Here is a 21,403-nt window from a genome sequence, read left to right as displayed (position 1 = left end):
CTTGAGCCTCAGTTATTTAAATGAAACCAACTGACAAGTTTAGAGGGGAAATGTCTCTTCGGTGGAATGTGACCCTGTTTCTTGGTCAAAGAACCCCTGGTTTAATCTTCAACAATGTGTTGTGTTTCCGAAGATTATCAAATTTTTTATGAAAAATTTAAAATCTGAAAAATAACTAACTGCAGTGGAGTAAAACATGCAATATTTCCATTTGAAATGCAGGGAGGTTGAAGCATAAAACTGCATGAAATGAAAATATTAACATGGGCCGTGGCACAAATGATGCAGTATCTATTTTGGTTGATATGTCAACGTTGTCCTGGTTTGTCCTAGACATTTGTAGCACAACATTTACATCCACAAACATTCACTGCTAATACCGCGTTCTATTTACCTCGGAACTCGGATTTTCCGAGGTCAAAGTCGGAAACACGCCCCCCTGACCTCAGATTTACAAGCTTGGAACTCGGACAACCTCGCAGTAGCCCGAGTTCAAAATCCAACATGGCTGCCCCCTGTATCAACAGTTGTGAAAGCTGCAGTAACATTAAGTTAGAAGCACTTCTGTCTTATTTGTGTCACTAAATCAGTCGTTCGCACAGGCATGTTCAACTTCTATCTGTGGACATGTTGTTACGCTGTTTGCATGCACAAAAAATGGCGTAATGCGTTGTTATCAACTGGTATTGCTAACAATAGCTAATGAAAACAATGAAAATCCGACTTTTAAATGGAACGCATTCAACTCGGGTATGACGTCATTCCCAGCTCCGGCTTCCGAGTTCCGAGGTAAATAGAACGCGGCATAACACTTCTCAATTGAATCCTTATCTACACATGCATGACGTCTAAAACCACTCGGTTAAGAAAACATCGTTGTCCTGGTAACAGATACGTCAATGCTGACTTCTATTATTACAGGAGATGAACCTCGAAGCTAACGAGCCACACCCTTACTTTTTGCTGCACCACATTAACATCACACTAAATCTTGCTTTGGAGACCGAGCTGCTAAATGAGTTGGAAATTAAGTGAATGGAACAGCAAAGCCACTGCACGCTGGTGGATATCATCAATAACCAATGTGGTGTTTTGTTAATCTGTTGAATTAAACATAACTTTTAGAGGAAATCAGTTTTTTCCAATGAACACACAAAGCCAACAGAGACAATAGCTATTATGTTTTATGGGTTTCCCCTGTTGTTTACCTGGACTAATTAGACTTTTTTACATTTTAAACATTTTAATATGCTGCTGAGAAATGCTCTAAACAGTAAAACCTAAGAGAGCAAAGAAGACTGTCGAGGGACACAGAACACCTTCATCCAATCCAACCTCATAAAACTTTTGTCGTCTCAAACAGTCCATTTGTAAGGTGCAAAGAAAAATGTCTCCCTTGCCCAACTGTAATTATTTATTCATGCAGCCAAATCTAATTATAAGTCCTCATAAATTTTAACAATGTTGTCCCACTGTTTAATTGCCTGTTGGGGTATTTATCTATATGAGAAATTAACATACGCTTGTTTGGTTATAATTGCTGACAGTCTGTGTGCCCATTTTCAGGCAATATGACAGATGGGTCAGCCTTTTTTTAAAAGAGGAGGTGAAACAGACATGCTGTAATGTGACTGTGTGGTTTACAGAAGGAAATTAGCTTAAAGCCATAATTTCATTTCTTTAAGAGCATTTTTATTACTTAGTTTGTGGTATAATTCCTGCTGTAACAGGTTGAAGAGAAATGGGAAGATCATTAAAAATAATAGTTTGCACCAACTGGGACTGAGGTCACCATTACAGTTACACTGTATCATTCTAAAAGCATTTTCTGCACAAATTAAATAGGTGGATATATTCTGAAAATTGGCCAACAAAGTGAAAGTCATTTTCCATTTCATGTAACTTCAAGTCCCCAGGGAGGTGAAGAGCAGCACTGTGTTCACAAAGTTTTCACATTTTTGTTGTACCATTCTGCTCTTTCAAAACTGCACAGAAAATATCGCAACTTCAAATGATGTTTGAAAAAATACAAAGAAAGCATCCCATCAAACAACAAAACAGACTTCAGAATTCAGTACATTATATGACCTTTTGAAATAAGAGTTTGATTTTGATGTAGAACTGAATGTAAATATGAAGAAGGGCATACATAAAGGTTGGATTTAAAGTCAAAGGTAAAAGCAGTGATAGACCGGGGATAGTTTATATTGACTCTGTGTGACTGGTTCAGTCTCTGTCCTGAGGCGATGGCATGCTGAAACATACAGAGCAGCTTGGCCAGCACTGCCCGCCTCCCCAAGGACAAGATGAAGTTCTGCCTCCAACTGACTTACTTGCAAATCTATGAACTCCCACACTGTTTATGACCCTCTTTCCCCCTGCCCAGTTTTTTAATTATCCAACCAGCTTCTCATTTGCATGTGCAGTATTTTTTATTTTTATATACCTGTAGCACCTTTCTAGAGCAGATGTTACAACGTGCTTCAATAAAAGACAAGAGGTAGCCTGGATGCCAGCCAAACTTAGCCCCGCCCACAACATTTGAGGTCGGGAAGTTTGGTCAGGACTTGATCTGTTCTGGAGCAACTATGCTCGAACCAGAGCTGTTTGGACCAATCAAATTGTCAGGGTGGGCTTTATACGATGATGGACAGATGATCAACAGTAACATAATCAACCACGTCCCCAAAGAGCGCTTGGGTTGAATTTGTTTACAACAAAGATGGCTGCCGCTGGAGAATTGAGATGTGTAGATTCCGCCATCACGTCTGTTATAGAAGATATCGACAGCGCATTAATTTTAAAAGAGGAACAGAGAACCGCGATCAAGGTATTTGTCGATCGGAAAGATGTTTTTGCAGTCCTTCCTACGGGATTCGGCAAAAGTTTAATTTATCAGCTGGCCCCGATGGTCGCTAAGAAGAAGGGGCGCATGGAAAACCCTGTGGTTATTATGGTTTCTCAACATACGTCACATACTCCGTTGCTCTGATTGGTTGTAGGTCTATTCAATTGAGTGCAGAGGCATTTTCTTTCCTGGTTCGGTTGAAACATGCCCCATAAACACAGCCCAATGGAGCAGTATCAGACTCATATTCTGACTAGAATCTGAGTATGACGACGTCAGGCTAGACAAGAGCAGGAGGCATAACACGAAAGACCATTCACACCTGAGCAGGACCGTCACAGTCTTCTTCAACACTGGAATTTTTTTTTAGAAGTGCCTTGTTTAGGAAAACATTGTAACAGTAGCTGTTTAAGGAAGAGTGTGCATGTTTCTGATTTACCTGCAACGCCCTACTTTTCCATCATTAGGGGGATTCAAATGACCAGCTGATAAGTTATTAATGTTGAGTAAGGGACAAATCTCTACAAAAAAACACCCTGACTCACACTCTTTGACATGTTTTGTGGTGTATTTTTCATATTTAATAGCACTATCGCATGCAGTTATTTCCATCAAAACAGTGGAGTGAAGTTTTTGTGCGAAATCCCACATAATCAAATTGAGTAGATTTTCTTATACACTCAAATGCAATGCAGCTACAAAAAAAACAATGGGATTTGGCAGCAAGCAGAGATGCAGTATGACATTCACACTTACTAGGTAGTTGTATTGTCATGGCTGTAAACACTTTAGAGATTGAGTAGGACATTTTCAGGGCATTGTGGTGTATGAGATTAAAAGGTAAATGACAACGTCATCCAAAAATAACTCTTGGAATGCACTGAATATCACAGATTTAACAGTGTGTGACAGTTGAATCTTAAAGCTGATTAACAGGGCCTCAGAATAATTCATCTAGGTACTTTGTAGTTTATATGAATAACAAAAATGAGTAGACTATTAAATCAGATCTATAAAATGAAGGAGGGACATTAACTTGCCAAAGTCACCTACAGACACTAACATAGTGAATCCTTTATGATGTGTGCGCTGTCAAAGAGGGAGATGTAAAAATAGAACAGGGTTTGATGGAGCAGGGGCATGTTACAGATGTGGCCAGACACAACACACACTACTGACACACATACACACACACACACACACACACACCATCCTTTGCGGGAACGTACCTTGGCGACACTCGGGGCAGCATTGACCCTCCAGGGTGACGACCAGGGAGCCTGGCAGGCAGGTGGGACAGGAGCGCAGATAACAAGTTACCTCGGCATCGCGGCATTCACACTCCCGGCAACTGCTATCAGTCCATCGAGCCAGGTCCTGAAAGAAGAGAGGACAGGTAGAGAGAGGGGGAATGAAGTAGAGGAGAGAGAAAGGGAGTTTATTAGACCTGGACCTGGTGAATGCAGAGGTTGAAGTTCGTACGCGTAAATTGCGACTGTGGCAAATATATTTACTGACAGAATGTCAGAAACACCAAAAAAGAGAGGATTTATTTTTTAATTGAAGAAACTGAATTGCAATCAAAAAGGAGGCCACGCAGACCAGGCACAAAGCGGAATTCTAACAAGCTGCATATGTCAGCTATAAAAGAAGCCTGACCGTAACGACTTACATTTTCAAAGCAGAATTTTACTGCCAGAGGCACACAGAGGACAGTCAGTCAAACAGCAGGAACGTCCCTCACAAAAAAACAGATTTAACGCTGAAAAGTAAAATGGTTTTAATAAATCGGTTTCCTCATAATTGGGTGGCAGGTCAAAGTTCAGAGACAAGGACAGAGGCTTTAGATCACAGCACTGAATCAAAACTTTTCTGACTGAAAACTAACCAGCAACATAAACTCTTTTTTATAGCAGGACACTGATTCACAAACCACTTGTGTCCTACGATCTTATCTGAGAAGAGCACAAAACCTGCAGCTCTGAAAGATAGCGGAAAGAGATCTGCAGCCTTGGGTGTCTGAAACAGTTAGCCTGTCGTTTAAAACTCTGTTCCCTCATTATCTACCATATTTCCCAAATTAGTGAATCAGCAGATCTTAACAACAGTGAAATGTTATAGAAAGTAGAAAGCACATCTCCAACTCATTCATCTACCAGACAACTGGAGGCTTTTCCTACAGTGCTAAAAAACAGAGGCCCAACATAACAAACTAATTTCTAGCAGCTAAACTTCATTATGCACTCACAATCACACAAAAAATATTCCAATTGTTATTAATATTTATTATATTAATATTTTTCTTTTTATTTAAAGGGGCAGTTTACCCTCAAATCAAAAATACATATTTCCCCTCTTACCTGTAGTGCTATTTATCAATCTAAATCGTTTTAGTGTGACTTGCATAGCGTTGGAGATATCGGTCATAGAGATGTCTGCCTTAGGCCTAATATAATGGAACTGATGGAACTTGGCTTGTGTTGCTCAAAGCCCCAAAAAAGTACACTTCAAAAAGTCAACAGCAATGTCTCTTTCCAGAAATCATGACCCGGTTACTTGAGATAATTCTATCTGGTTGTGAGCAGTAACTTTTATGTAGGAACTATTTTCATTCTCCCAAACAACACCCGCCAACCGTATCACCCCGCAGAAGGAAGCGTACTCATGGATGGTTATGAACTACAACAGGAATTACATTATTTAATTACTTTAAACCAAAACAATTAACGACATTTAATACAGTTTGGGACAATCAAGTCTTGAAACAGACAAGTGAAAATGGCCACTAGAGCCAGTCCCACAATGAGCTTTCCTTAGGATGTGCCATTTCTGTGTCTGTAGCTTTAAATGCTATTGAGGAGGAGAGAGGGGGGGCAAGGTGGAGGGTGGGGGTGTGGCCTTGACCAACTGCCACTTTGCTTGTTTGCAAGCCATGATGTCTCTCTCTTTCTCATTCTCCGGGTGGGCAAAGCAGAGAAAGGGGAGGTAACCTTTCCCCTAATGACCTCATAAGGAGGAAGGTTCCAGATTGGCCATCTGAGCTTTCATTTTCTCAAAGGCAGAGCAGGATACCCAGGGCTCAGTTTACACCTATCGCCATTTCTAGCCACTGGGGGACCATAGGCAGGTTGGGGGAACTCATATTAATGTTAAAAAACCTCATAAAGTGAAATTTTCATGCCATGGGACCTTTAATGTGCTTCTAAATCAGCTGAAAGATAAACATAGTGCATTGTTCTTGCTCATTAACTTTCCCTGCTATGATTTTTCTTGTCACTTGGGAAGTTAAACCAGTAGTAATCCAGTAACAAACCTGCTCCTTCAACCTTTCAGCCGAGCCTTTCAAAGTGAGTGGAGAAATGGACGTATTGATATGTGCAGGTGTGGAAAAAGTATGCAGTATCCATTTTTTCGTGTGTTTACTACTGGTAAGATGAATTCCTCGGGGAGACAAGGAAAATCTATTGGAAAGGCATAATAGCACTCTCTACACTCACTGAGAGCCTCGGCCTTGGCTGGCTGTCCTGCAGCATTTAATAAGCATTCCTCCTTGGCTGAAATGTCAAAAAAAATTAAAGCCATTGCATTTTGGGTTCTGGTAGCTTATGAATAATGAAGTTGACTGTAGTTTTTTGTTACAGCCAAAAGTAATCCAATTGGTCTGTTCTAAAACACATATTTACTCTGTGTTACTGCAACTTTCATTCTCAGTTTATTTTCATATAGTTATATACCAGCTTAATATTGATGTATTTTGAAGCAGCCTCCTCTGCAGTGACACTTTGTGCCACTTACTTGATTTTTACTTCTGAGAATAGAGAGTTTACAGAAGCCCTGTGGTGTCTCACCCACACAGTTTGGATTTCTTGCCTCATTTAACAACATTCCTCTCATGCTTATATGCAAGCACACTCAAAGTTAAAATACCTTGTAGGATTTCTCCTCGTACAAACAGGAAGGTTTCACAGAGGAACACTCCGGGCAGCACTTTCCCGGGAGGTTAATGAGCTCTGATCCCTAAAAAATAGAAAAGAAAAATCACCATAAATAAGTTGATAGAGTCACAGTATAAATACAGTCTTTCCTCCAAAATTTGCAGTTTTTATAGTCAGGAACTAAAGAACATTTTTATTCCATAGGCACGATAAAAAGCAGTGTATATGTAACATTTAATTTTACTGGTTTTCTTAGTCATTTTTTTTTTTAAAGTTTTCTCCTTCACTTATCTGCAGTTATTCCAGTTATCTTAGTCAGTCCAATTCTGTTCAATTAATTAATTTTAGTTGAAAAACTTGCATGCACATTCATTATTACTAATTTCAAACGCTTCAGTTGTAATACATAGTGGTGCAATTATTTGGCAAGATGAATAAAAGAAACAACGGATTTGTGATTGGGCTATACATACAGCTACATGTCGATGTTTTATGTTTACATAGCATTGCCAGCAATCTCTTGGGTTGGGAACCCTGTATCTCCATGATGTAAATATTGCAGGAGTCCTCCACATATTTTTTTTATTTTGTTGGCTCAGCCCATAGACCGTGTATGCATTTGATAAGAATTCAAACGTTAAAAATATATAAATTGGGGTTATAAGCTTTGCACATTGCGAAGGCAATAGGCCACTAATGCAATTTCCTGATGCTAAGACCTCCTTACAGGACTATTACAGTACATTTTCAGCACCTTGGTGCACCATAAGGAATCATAACCCTGCTCTACTAAACTGTACCTCAGTGCCTTTCTCTGGCTTATTGACGCAAGCATGTCATTAAACCCATAACCTTCTCTTATCCGTTCTGCACACTGACACACACACACACACACACACACACACACACACCACACACACACACACACGGTGAAAACTGCATGACTCTGATTTTCTTAGCAGAGTGACCTTGCTCAATTCAGAGCTGGACAAACGCCAATTACACTACTTACAGTTAATGGCACTTACCAGCTGTAATTATCACCATACAGCATGATTAATGAGGGCGTGTTTGGTCATGACAGGGTATATTAAAGTAATATTATTAAAAAAAACATTGGGAGAGGTGTTCCGTAGACGCAGCGCCAAGCTCAAAGTGGGTCATTTTACGGGATAAAAGTAACTATGGGAACACTGGCTAATAACCTCAGCAAATGCTTTGTTTTGTCCCAAAAAACTCCCACGTCTAATGTCCTACATTTCAAACTGGGCCAAGTCTGATAAGCATGTCTTTACACGAAGGCTACCACTGATGCTTCTGTTGTGTTCACAGGCTGATTTGACGTGGGGATAGTATTATTGGGTTAAAAGATTTTGCATTCAGGGAAAGCCTTCTAAGTGTGATGTAAGGTTGATGTACATGTAGGTGCATTGTAGCGGAGTGTTTTTTTGTGTCTAGTGCTGAAATTATAATGCAAGTTTACAGTACTTAACAACTGTTATGTTTTTTGCTGCTGTGCCCGGCTTCCACATAGATCATTATGGTTTCATCTTGTTTTTCAATTTACTTCATCTTAAGTGAGTGAATTATCTGTGATGGAAGCAGTCAACCTTGTAACCTCAAATGATCACCTAATTCTCCCATTCCAACCAATCTCCTAAATACCAATGAAGATGAGAAGTTACATCAGACCTTGTGAACTGGTAAATTTCACTGCAGTAAATTACATTGACTGTAGTAAACTGTGAACAAAGTAACAGTGACATCTTCAATTAACTTTTTAGTGGACCAACTTGAAGGCCAGGAAATGGGATTTCTGGGTGCTGACATGTTGCATTTTGGGGGTAAGAGAATGTGGTAGAAAAGGTTAGAGCAGGTGGAGCCTGCAGGAAAAGAACCCTGGGTCTATAGATGATGTTCCACACTGACTCTTTACAAAGTAGCAACAAAGCACTGCAAGTATAACCTCTTGTAGGTTACACACATTAGCTATGTATTCTCACATGGAAAACAGGTCTTGGGATCACTTAGTGCTGATTTACACTGTATTTAGTGGAGTTTCAACTTGTTTTGCACTGAACCATTTGCTTCCAAAAGACTAAACTGTCTTTAGCTATGTTGGAGGGAGAAATGAGATGCGTTTTATATATACAAGTATTTCCCACAGATTAGAAGGCAATTTGTCGGTCGCCCCGTGCCAGACCAGGGGTGGTGGTGGTGGTGGTGGGGGGGGGGGGGGGGGGGGGGGTGAGATACTTATTTTCATACAATCAAGTATCAAAAACTGAGGAGGACACGCTGTCTCCCACACTTTCTTCAATGCCTAACGAATCTATCTATTTCTCTCCCTGACCCTGTCTTTATGATTGAGCAGCACTGGTTGAAGCCTGAAAATATTGGAAACAAATTAATAACATAACTAATTACACTGGTCGGACTGTTCAGCTCTGTTTCAGACTGATACCTCCGGTTCAGGCTGGTCCTCATCCTCAACATGTGCATTTTTCAGTGTAAGAGTAAAAAAATGGGAGATAGATGGGGGGAAGACACGCAGCAAAGGGCCGCAAGTCAGATTCGAACCCGGGCCGCTACAAAGGACTCAGCCTACATGGGGTGCACGCTCTTACTGGGTGAGCTAGAGGTCGCCCCACATTATTTATAATAAGTTTATCTGATTCACAGCTGCTACATATAGTGTTTTGACCTCGACAACCCAACTGCATTTTACCGCAATCTTGCGACTAGTTAACTTTCTAAAGCAGGCGCAATTGCTTGATTGCTAAGGGTCGGGTCGGGACTCCAACATTAACACACTGACAACATTGTATTCAGAATATAAAATATTTTCATAGCACTTTTTAATGTGTGATTGTGTAAAGGTGTTCACGAGATACCAACCTTTCGTGAACTTGTGAATTTCGCCAGCTGTCTTCTCCTGTATCTCCTGTCATGGAGACAGACGCTGTGTGCACGGGGGGAGGGGCTGTGTGTGTATGTGAGCGAGACGCAAGTGACAGAGAGACGGAGGAGAGCAGGGAAAGGAAATGCAACTGAACGAATAAGCTGCGTGTTTTATATAGCGTTAAAAAAAAAAGTCAGGCTAAACTTTTTAGCTCTTTGGCTCGGCTAAATAAAATGTAATCAAACCAATAAGTCTTTCCAGCCTTTGAAGGCAGTTATGTCCTCAAGGGAAGGAGCAAAAAGGAACAAAATGGACAGTTACAGTTTCCAAAGATGAGGCCAGATTAAAGACCTTTTTTCTTTCAGGCTCACCTGCGGGCATTCAACACGACCACACTCAGCCCTCTGGCAGAGGACCTGACCCCGGTTGCAAGTACAAAATTCACAGCCCGTGCTGTTCCACAGGTCTCCATTGTAACGCACCATGCCCTCGTACAGGCAGCTTCCCTTGGCAGCGGCGCATTCATCACAGCACTGACCAACGCGCTTCACTCTGGTCTGACCCTGCAAGAAAGCACGGCAGCGAGTTTAGGTTTGTGTTTGTTTGGTTTTCATGTACAGTACAGATGACACGAATGAAGGAATGCAAACTGAGCTGTGAGAAAAGACAAAGAAAATCCAAGGGGCATAGAAAAATGCTGTTTTTTTGTTTGTGTCCGAAAATCCAAGGGGCATAGAAAAATGCTGTTTTTTTGTTTGTGTCCGTGTTTCAGCAGAAAGATAAGAGGATGACGCAGAGTGTGTGTTGCATTATTGAGGGAAAACATATACACACACATGCAGTTTAGACTAGACATCTCTTACTGTACAACTTTATTTGAAAGTGCTGAGAGGTATATATTACTGATGCTGCAGTGATTCTACCACAGCTGAGAATTTGAGATTCTCTGTATCTTATGAAGACAGCTCAGGTTACTATAGAACACTTTTTTTTCTTCCTCTATACATTGTGGCAGTCTGTTCAAAGTCTATCCATGTATTAACAGAAAAGGTAGTTATTGGCTCAGCTTTTTTTCTCCTTATATCTGCTTATTTCAGAGTGGTGGTTTTGAGGCTTTGAGTCCACTGGGATCCTCTCTTTGCAGTGCTGGATTCAGTTTTTTTTCGATCATCGTCAGTGGAGGGAATGGGCGGAGAGCTGAGAATATTTTTAGGTAAAATTAAAAAAAGGAAACTTTGAGTGAAAGAGCAATGTGAAACTTGGCAAAAAGTCTGTATAGGTCGCAGCTCCGGCAACACTTGTAATATAAAGAACACATTTTTATTACAAGAATACATTAGTCCCATTCCAAGGTTTACTCTGGCTTCCGTAAAGGATATATTTTAAAATGCTGCTGCTAGTTTATAAATTACTTTGTGGCTTAGGGCCAACATACATTTTTGATATGCTATAAACTCAGTTGGGCCCTTAGATCTTCAGTCAGCTGGTCGCCTCCAGTCAGAACATAACACACACACATTTAGCTTTTCTGATGATCTTAAATATGCCAAAACTTTTGTTCATTTAAAATCCAAATTTAACTTTCTTTTAACTTTCTAACTTTTCTTGTGCATATGATTATTCCTGGTCCATTTCTCTATTACCGGCAGGGCTCTAGAGTGCGACCAATTTGACCAAGTCGCACCGGTGCACCTAACGTCCTCGCATCCGCTGCCTCTGCATGAACTAGTGTTGACGAACTGACCGAAGAGCCGGTTAATTAAACCGACTCGTGTCACTGAACCGGGAGAATCGAGTGCCATACGTCAATGAACCGACTCACTCCTGTTTTTTTCTTTTACCTCATTCGTGCCGTTGTGTGTAGCTGGTATTCTTCTGCTACTGTGTGTGTAGTAATCTAGCTCATTACATCACATACAAATACACTTCATGTTATCTTGGTAGTTATGTTAAGTTAAATGTTAGAGAAGTGAATGTTGCTACATGATAGGTAAGCTGTCACGAGGAGACCGCGCACCAGGCTACTGAACGAGAACGTAAAGACCGTAACCGAGGGTACTGCATGAGTCTATATTCAAACCTTTCTCGTGCATCTTAGATGATTGTGTACATAGAAATTCATAGGCTACATTATCAATGGATAACACGTCATGTCCATTATCAATGGATGACACGTCATGTTATCTTAGTAGTTATGTTAAGTTAAATGTTTGTTACATGGTAGGTAGGCTGTCACCAGGAGACCGCGCACCAGGCTACTGAACGAGACCGTAACCGTGCCTAGTGCATGAGTCTATGTAATCAAACGGGTGTCTAGGTTCTCGGCAAGTTTGAGTTATCAACCGATCCCAGAAGCCTTAATGTCTCGTGCATTTTAGAATTGTGTTCATGGAAATTCATAGGCTACATTACCAAGGGGAAAGTATTATATCACATACAAATACACGTAATGTTATCTTGGTAGTTATGTTAAGTTAAATGTTAGAAGTGAATGTTGCTACATGGTAGTTAGACTGTCACGACCGCGCACCAGGCTACCGAATGTAACCGTAGCCAGTGCGTGAGTCTAGTGTCGGTCAGTATGAGTGTGTAAATAGTATATCGAGACCGATTGTAACCTCAACCGCTTGAGTCTAATGTAATCAAGTTATGTCTTAGTTCCTGGCAGGGAAAGTAAACGCGCGATCACCCCGCTGCCGTCGAGGGCACGTGAACCACTGACCGAATCTATTAATTAGGTAGGCCAACCAACGACCGTCCGGTTGAACCGACTCGCGTAAAAGAGTTGGTTGTCCCATCACTACCACGAACGAAGAGTTTGTTTTCCTTTGACGGAACTTACACTCATGGTTGGATCATATCGTGGTCTAAACCAATCAGAGACAGAGATGGGGCGGGTCTTTGCCTCTGATTGGCTGTGGTCCAGATATTCCTGTAGGCCTACACTGCTCCGTGCTGTGTGATTGAAATTGCGACCTGAGCACCAGAGAATCAGTTACGGTAATCAGCATCAGCAAAATAAACGCAAGAAAACAGATGACGAACAATGAAAAGAAATAGACCCATAGAGAGTTTTTTTCTTTAAGAAAAGTAGGCCTGTTCCCCCCAACACTCTCCCCGGTCAATGCTCTGACAACAGCCCAGACATGAAGCTACTTCAGCCACCAGTCTCCCAGTCCCTGGTCCTTACCGTGCCTCAAAATAAAAAAGGGAAAAACATATACATTTCGTAAAGACTGGTTACAACAGTTTCCATGGTTAAGGTTTAATAAGAAAGAGAATGTAATGCACTGCATGTATTGTAAAGAATGTGACCAGAGCATGGCAGGGAACAGTGCATTTGTAAGCGGATCAACAACGTTTTGAATCAAAACGCTGAAAAAGCACAATATAAAAAGAAAACACTTATGCCGCGATAAGTGTGTGACTAAAGTGGCCCCTCTCCCGGCTGCATTTCAGCCTTTCAGCATTTCGCGATAATAAATTCAACGTCGCCTGTAACATCGCAAAAGAGCTGCCATCCACTAAATTTAGATCGGAAATTATTCTGATGAAGAAAAATGGATTAGATGTGTAGGCCTACCCGAATTACAGCAATGACGTTGCACATCGCGAATTCCACATACATGTCATTTCTGATCAATGGTGACAGACATTTAAACGAAGGGAGAAGCAACGCACAGAGTGACTCTGGCATAGGCAGCTTGCTGATGTCTAGGCACATTAATCAGAGTGTCATTACAGCAGCAGAGTTATGAATGAGCTACAGTACTGTTGGAGATGGGGACCGCTGGGACATGTACAAACCTGCTGCTACCCATGTTAGGTCTCAGTTCAGGGAAGCACTTTCTATTTTGAAATGTTTTATTTTGCTTAAAATGTTTTAGTTTGGCAGCTCAGTGAAGCACTTTAAACATTTTTTATTTAAAAAAAAAATATATATATATTTATATACAGTATAATAAGTATTTATCTACACCTTATTCTTGTTTAAAATCATTTACATAATATATATGAATGTATATGGAGCGTGATAAAAAGGTGACCTTGAAATTGTGGCGTTAAAGGCAACGCGAGGAAATATTTGGGTGCACCTAAGTTTTGTGCTGGTGCACCTAAATAAAAAAAGTTAGGCGCACCAGTGTAACCAAGGCAAAAAGTTAGTCTGGAGCCCTGTACCGCAATGCAACTACACTTGCAACTGCACTACTACTTGAATTATTTCATCTGTCTAATAATCTTTTATTTTACTTGTCACTTGTATTGGCATTATTATGCTTGTCTGTACGTGGCCCGTTCATGTTTGTGAGTCTGGATTTTGTTTTATGGTCCTCTCCGACTTAAAAAACTAAACTAACAAGAGTTCCAGCACAGAATGGATGATGCAAACAGAGATTCACAGAGCGTGTGTGTGTGTGTGTGTGTGTGTGTGTGTGTGTGTGTAAGGCTACCCACCTTGTCACAGGTGACGGCCCGACAGGTGTGTGTATGACATTTCGACTGACCCCGGTCACATACACATGTGGTGCAGGCGTTCTTCTGCCACTGCTCGCCATGCTGTCAAGATACACACAGATACACACACTTAGACCATTTCCAAACTACACACAGGTAATCACAAGCTGTTTGTAGGAAACTCAAAGCTCATTTGAGTCCAATGAATATCTTCTTTTCTGTGTGGATAGGATTCCTCCGCAGTGTAAATGGCATTCAAACACACACAGACACACAGACACACACACCCACACACACACACACACACACACTTTGCTGTCAGGAGCAAATACCAGCTATCACATGTCAAGTCAAGTTAATTTATTTATGGAGCACATTTAAAAACCCCCGAGGCTGAACAAAGTGCTGTACAAAGTTACATTATGTTATAAAAACAAAGGAAGACAATAGAAATATAGACACAATGAACATCATACAAAAACACATACAAAGGAGAGTCTCGGGGCCACAACAGATAAGGCACGATCACCCTTTGTTTTCATCCGAGACTGTGGAATAGCTAAAAGGAACTGATTAGACGATCTTAGGTTCCTGGAGGAGTGATGTAGGGTAAGGAGATCAGCAATATATAAAGGGGCCAATCCATGTAATGCCTTAAAAACAAGTAACATTACCTTAAAATCGATTCTATATTTGACTGGTAACCAGTGAAGAGAAGCCAATATCAGGGAGATATGATTCCTCCTTCTGGTACCAGTCAACAATTTAGCAGCCGCATTCTGGACAAGCTGCAGGCGTGATAAAGATGATTGGCAAATCCCAGAATACAAGGAATTGCAGTAGTCAATACGAGACGAAATAAGAGCATGAATAACAGTTTCCAAGTCCTTACGACAGAGGAAGGATTTTAGTTTAACAATAGTCCTGAGATGAAAAAAGCTACATTTGACAACAGAGCTAATTTGTTTGTCAAATTTTAATGCTGGGTCAAAGATGAAACCTAGATTTCTGTCAACATAATTATGACAAACAAACAACAGAGCGTGAAGAACTGAACTCTAAGAAAACAGAAGCAGCAGTACATTCAACCTGCACACATATCTGCGCAGAAGTATTTACATTAAAGGTCCAATATGTAATATATTGACTGTAATAAATCTAAAAATGACCCCAATGGTGCAGTAACTATTTTAAACACTAGCTGTCAGTATTACATATTGCACCTTTACATTACCTTACATGACACTTCTGATAATCAATTGTTAAAGCAATTTATCAAATAAATAATGATTTAAACGTATGTAACATTTCCGTATCAAAATGTCTAAAAACGACTAGACCCCTCTTACATATTTTTGCTGAGTTGTTAATTTAGATTATTCGTAATTTTCCCTAATGAAATAGCCATGAACAGTATACCTTTCTTTAGAAACTTCTGTCTCCCTGGTAGAGACAGTCTGTGCACTCCCTCATCAGGACACTAAAGTTAAGTTAAGTAGTCCCACACAGCAGCTCCATGCCTGATGTGTTTCGGGCCTTAAATATATAATCTGTTTCAATTTGGGGTCAAGTTCCTGTAGCTGTCAGATTAAATCCTAACGTCCTACCTCTTCAGGCTTAAACTGCTCGATTAAATATTGACTGAAGCATAGAGATTGCAAATTAATTCATTATTTCACAAGAAAAAAGATATTCTTCATTGATATATATATATATATATACATATATATATATATATATATATATATTTATTACAGACATTTATCAAAAAGATCAAAACCCTGTAAAGCACTTCGAAGAGCTCTTTGAACATCACTAACCTGTACATATGAAATGTCTATATGAAATATATATGTCAATTAAAATGTGAGTGATTTATAATGGACTGTAGCACAGATCTCTTTGTAGAGGAGTGAAACTCACATTTGGTTCAATAAGAGTTCAAAAAGCTTCTTTCTCACCTGAACAAACATGCTGATATAAAGAGGTCTGAATAAACAGATCTGAACATGTTTAATGCGAATGAAGTCCTAATCTTTAAAGACATTCCCTACATACACAAACACACACAAATGTTACTTAGTGTGCAATCTGTATCATGTCAGGTTAAAGGGCTTCCTGTAGACAGCAACTAATATCGATCTCTTCTGCAGTATTGACATAAATAATAAAAGTGCATCAGAACAAACACTTACTGTATCTAACAAAACAAAACAAAATATAATTGTGGTCCTTTCACTGAGAAAACCAATTATTTGTGAATTTTCTAATTTGAGTTTTAAAGAGCCCCTATTATACTTCTTTTCAGTGTCATATTTGTACTCTTGGGGTCTCCTAGAATAAGTTTACATGCTTTGATGTTCAAAAAACATGTTTCTCATACTGCCCATTGCTACAGCGCATCCATGTACATGCATGCATGTGTGTATATTTATGGACTTGGTTTGTTTATTTGAGAATCAAAAGCAAGTCATTATATTTAATGTATAACAAATAGAGATCACCCTGACATTTCCTGACACCCTGAAGAAGAAGAAAACACACATCTGAAGTCATTCCGAAGCAAACATGAATGAATGTTTGTGTGTGTGTGTGTGTGTGTGTGTGTGTGTGTGTGTGTGTGTGTGTGTGTGTGTGTGTGTGTGTGTGTGTGTGCGCTGCATAGGCATGTGCGTGTCTTAAAGTGGCCATATTATGCTCATTTCAGGATCATAATTATATTTTGAGGTTGTACCAGAATAGGTTTACATGGTTTAATTTTCAAAAAACACCATATTTGTTGTACTGCACATTGATGCAGCTCCTATTTTCACCCTGTGTGTTGAGCTCTCTGTTTTAGCTACAGAGTGAGGCATTGCACTTCTATCCCATCTTTGTTGGGAGTCGCACATGCAAAGTAGCTAGGTAAGGATCACATCAGATAGCGGTTTGTTTCTACAACTTCAGTTAGTACAAGGCAGCATTAGCCGGGAGACTTCTTCTAAACGAGGGCGCACTTCCAACTTTGCGTGGAATACCTGCAGAACAGGGACATGTAAGTAGTAGTAGATTATGGTGAACTAGTGTATGTTGTAGAAGTGTTTTGCCATTGAGAACGAGCTAGCATGCTACGCTTAGCCACCTCGTCGATTTTGAACAGCACACACGGAGACTGAAGGCAGGACACATTCAGAAACCCGTATCTCACTCAAAACAGCATGGATGGGTTTTTTTTCCAAGTTTGTATGCGTGTGGAAGCACCAGAGACACAAAATAAAACCCAGAATCCCAGAAAAAGTGATTTGTTCATAATATGGGCACTTTAAGAAACAAACACACATTAGACAGGATGGGACACACATACACATGATCAAAGGAGAAACTTGGCAGTAAAAGAAGGATGGTGTGCATGTGTGCGTGCGTGTACGCTGTGAACACAGCAGGAGAAAGCAAGTAAGGGCAGATGAGGTGAAGTAGACTGAGATTAGAGATAAGAGGAGAGGAGAGATTATACTCAACTCAATATCAAAAAGCCCACACACACACACACACACACACAAAAATACATACATGGATATGTCAAAGTCTCCCTGTCATCATAAAAATATTCTAACAGATTGTGCAGAGAAACACAAAACAGAGTAAAGAATGTGCCAGGTCACATTAGTACAGATTTATGAGCTGTCATTAGATGATGAACATTTTAACATCAAACACACACACACACACACACACACACACACATACACACACACACAAACACAGGTTACCTACCTGGTACTGTTTACCAGCAGACAGACAGGGATTGGACACACACTGAGGACAGCAGTGGCCTGGCTGGATCACCAAGTTCTCATGCTGAAGGAATGAAGGAAGAGAGAAACAAAGTCAGACTGTGTGTGTGTGTGTGTGTGTGTGTGTGTGTGAGAGAGACAGTCTGTTTTATAATATAATTATATTAGATACACGCTGTAAATATAAGCTGTGATAATACTGTAAGACAGCCTGACATTTTGGCAAATGGAATCTTACCAAGATTTACATAAGATCATTTTTAGTTTCATCGTTGTGCCACCAGCACAGAGATAGGTGTTTGGCCTAGCTTGGCACAAAGTCTGCAAATCATCTGGAGAAATTGCTAGTGTGCTGCTGTGAATTACACCTTTCAACAACCTCAAACTCCTACACATTACATCCAAGGAATGAAAATCGCCAAACAGTAAAAAATTTAAAATATTAAATCGAGATATCATGTTTTTTAAGAAGCAGAATAGTACTTATTGGAGTTATTTCTTGAGTTGTTGGAAGGTGTATGTTGCATACTTTTATGGCTTGCAGTTTGCTCTTGCTTTCAGTCTGTGTTGAGCTAGGCAAAACACAGCAGGTAGTGAAAGATGAGCGTGGGCTGTCCTTTTGGGTGGTTCAGTCACACTGTGGGACTAATTTATACTTAATTATAATTTATAAAATCTAAAATATATAAAGTATATATAAAGTATAAAATATACAAGTCAAGAGGTGAGTCTGTATTTTTGAAACATTGCTCCGGGCAATCCAGCAATGAAGCTACCTGTAAGAGATGCAGTGGATAAGAAATAAAGGGCATCTTTGTCTAGTATTTTTATATAGATGATGTACGAGTATGAAATAGATAATTAATTATGTACTGTATTGGATAAAATGTCTTCTTTTTTTACTTGATTTTCAGGGCAAAAAAAGCACATTTCATGCCAGTAGGTTTATTGAATTTGGACAAAGTGAACTGAGAGAGACAGACACAGAGCCGTTGTCACCAACAGTGTGAACATAATTAAAAAGTGTGTGTTATATTTCCAGAAACTGACCGGTTTGCAGGCCACTTGCTGACACTCTGCAACCAAACACTGGACTTCCCCGTTGCTGCAGACACATTTGGAACAGAGGCTCGGCTTCCACTCTTCACCATCTCTGTACACAGTCCCCTGCCAGGAGCAAGACTCTGACACACACACACACACACACACACACACACACACACACACACACACACACACACAGAGATAAACACAGAATGAGTAAACCGAGAAAATGGGTGTCAGGTAATGACATAATGACCCATAATGAGCTTACTGTTGGAGCATTGTTTGCCCTCAAACTCACTGATTTACATTGAGGGGGGGGGGAAAAGAAGTCGCTAATGAGCTGCTAACCGTTGGGATGCATTATAGCAGATCCAAGACATCATTAGAGTTGAGATTAACCTTTCAGCTCAGATCCAACTGGTCTGTGTACTCTAAACAGTTTGTGACAACAACAATCTGTTCGGATAGAAGACAAGACTCCACACACTCTACACTTTTGAGTGATCTCTCACCAGGGCAGATATTCCTAGATAGTCCCCCGAAGACTGAACCACTGAAGAGGTTAGTCAATTAAAAATTGTATATAAATAAATAAAGGGTTATCAAAGTTTTAAGATATGAGGCAGAACAGCATGCATCACAAGGTTTAATTTATTTACAGGATTCATGTATTTACCTAAGAAGTGAGTTTCTTTTTTGGCTGTAATTTGGAAAATCACTAAATGATCTTCTACGATATTTTATTTTTAGTGTGATGAGAAGTCACCAGCTATAACTACTTTCCAGTAACATTCAGACCCATATTATTCACCACTGTAACCCTAAAATAATTAATAATTTTTACTAGATGAAAACCATTTATCTCCTTTATTAAGATTTGCATTGGAAACATTTAGATATTCATTGCAGTTTTATGTGGATGGATGCACCATCTGTGTGTTATGGTGTTAGGGGTTTAGTGTGCATGCGGTATTTTGTATTGTTTGGTTTGTCACTGTTTCATAGAGTTGCTTATGCAATTTGCACTATATTGTGTATATGTGAGATCCCTTGTTTACTTGCATGCCTTTCTTTAGCCATCAGTAACCACGTAGCAAGTGAGAAATCCAGCTACAGTAGAACTGCCCTTGAGAAAGGCACTGGAATATAACTGGTCATCAGTAGCTGCCTGAGGTCTCTCCCAGTCTAAATGTGTGGCGCTGTTGATACGATGGTGAAGTAGGGCATCACTGATAAACATTATAGGTTTTTTTATGTGCCACTTCTTGAGTGGAGAAAAATTTCGAGCAATGACCAATCTCACTAAAATGCAATCTGATTTCCTATCTTCTAGGCAGAGACTTTGTTTTGCAATATCTAAAGTTTGTATCGAATGTTTAGCATCTCTGAAAATGAGGCTACAAACAGGTGAAAGGAAACACACTTTATGCTGTCTGACTGATAAACAAAAGCTGTTGAAAGACAACAAACAAGCAAACATGTCTGTTGTGAAAAGGATCGTGTGTATTTTGTTGCTCTAAAGATTTCTGCACTCATGCATCTCTCAAAGCTTGCATGTCTGAGACTCCCACAAGCACTTGAATGCACCGATAACAGAGCTTTCAAAACAATCTCTTCTCTCAACTGCATTAAAATGCAACTACACTGTAACCTTAATTTACAAAAATAGAAAAGAAAATCTACATTAAGGTGATGAAACAGGAGTTAATTTTCATATCCTTAAGACATACACTGAAACAAAAGGGCTGCATGGAACAGGAAGCCAATAAAAACAGTACACAGTACAGTAAATGTTACAATGTGATTTATAGTTAAAAAACAAAAATGAAAAATGCTGCATTTCAAATCTGTTTGTACAGCGTGCCTGATACCGCCCTCACCTCCATTGCGGCCACACTTGGGGCAGCACTCTCCAGCTGGGTTGAATGGGTTTTGGTCCCCAGGACAGCTGAGAGGGGGGCAAGGATTAACGTTGCAGGATACACTTCCTCTGGAGCAAACACACACCGAACAGGGTGAGGGATTCCACTGGCTGTCATGCTGTGGGAAACCAGAGAAACAGACAGTTACACACACAGAAATACAATCAAAGGGGGGGGGGGAAGAGGAAGAAGAAGAAGAACCAGAGAGACAGTGGGATAAGGAAAGCTGTTTTGCTCTCTGTGGACGAGACGACTTTGTAAGTCTAAGTCTGAGTGACAGACAAGAGAACAGAGTCACAGAGGGGGGAGAACGTAGAGGAAAGATGTATCAGACCATGGGAAGAGAGGAGGGGAGAGAAAAACAAGAGGGAGTATGTGAATGTGCATAAGGAGGTGCACTGTGAGAGGACTTTAAATTCACATTTGAAAACTGAAATGCAGATGTGTGATTTATACGATAAGTCTGTTCAGAAGAACAGTATGCCCAGTTAAAGATGGGTTTCGACTGTTGGCTCAGCTTG

The 21,403-nt window shown here is 40.1% G+C and overlaps 1 protein-coding gene across 2 annotated transcripts in view; it reads right to left on the bottom strand.

Annotated features, from left to right (window-relative positions):
• Window positions 1-21,403, bottom strand: part of fras1 (Fraser extracellular matrix complex subunit 1) — a 270,430-nt gene that overhangs the window by 167,004 nt on the left and 82,023 nt on the right. For both annotated transcript variants that reach the window (XM_031305293.2, XM_031305292.2), the window contains exons 5-11: window positions 20,841-21,000; window positions 18,964-19,097; window positions 17,894-17,977; window positions 14,141-14,242; window positions 10,057-10,248; window positions 6,776-6,865; window positions 4,078-4,225 (exon numbers count right to left, since the gene is read on the bottom strand). In XM_031305293.2, coding sequence (XP_031161153.1) covers window positions 4,078-4,225; window positions 6,776-6,865; window positions 10,057-10,248; window positions 14,141-14,242; window positions 17,894-17,977; window positions 18,964-19,097; window positions 20,841-21,000 — 910 coding nt within the window. The remainder of the gene's footprint in view (window positions 1-4,077; window positions 4,226-6,775; window positions 6,866-10,056; window positions 10,249-14,140; window positions 14,243-17,893; window positions 17,978-18,963; window positions 19,098-20,840; window positions 21,001-21,403) is intronic.

Source organism: Sander lucioperca, chromosome 2, assembly GCF_008315115.2.
Source record: "Sander lucioperca isolate FBNREF2018 chromosome 2, SLUC_FBN_1.2, whole genome shotgun sequence".
Lineage (NCBI taxonomy): Eukaryota > Metazoa > Chordata > Actinopteri > Perciformes > Percidae > Sander > Sander lucioperca.
The sequence above is the reverse complement of the archived record's forward strand: the minus strand, read 5'-3'. Positions and strand labels throughout refer to the sequence as shown.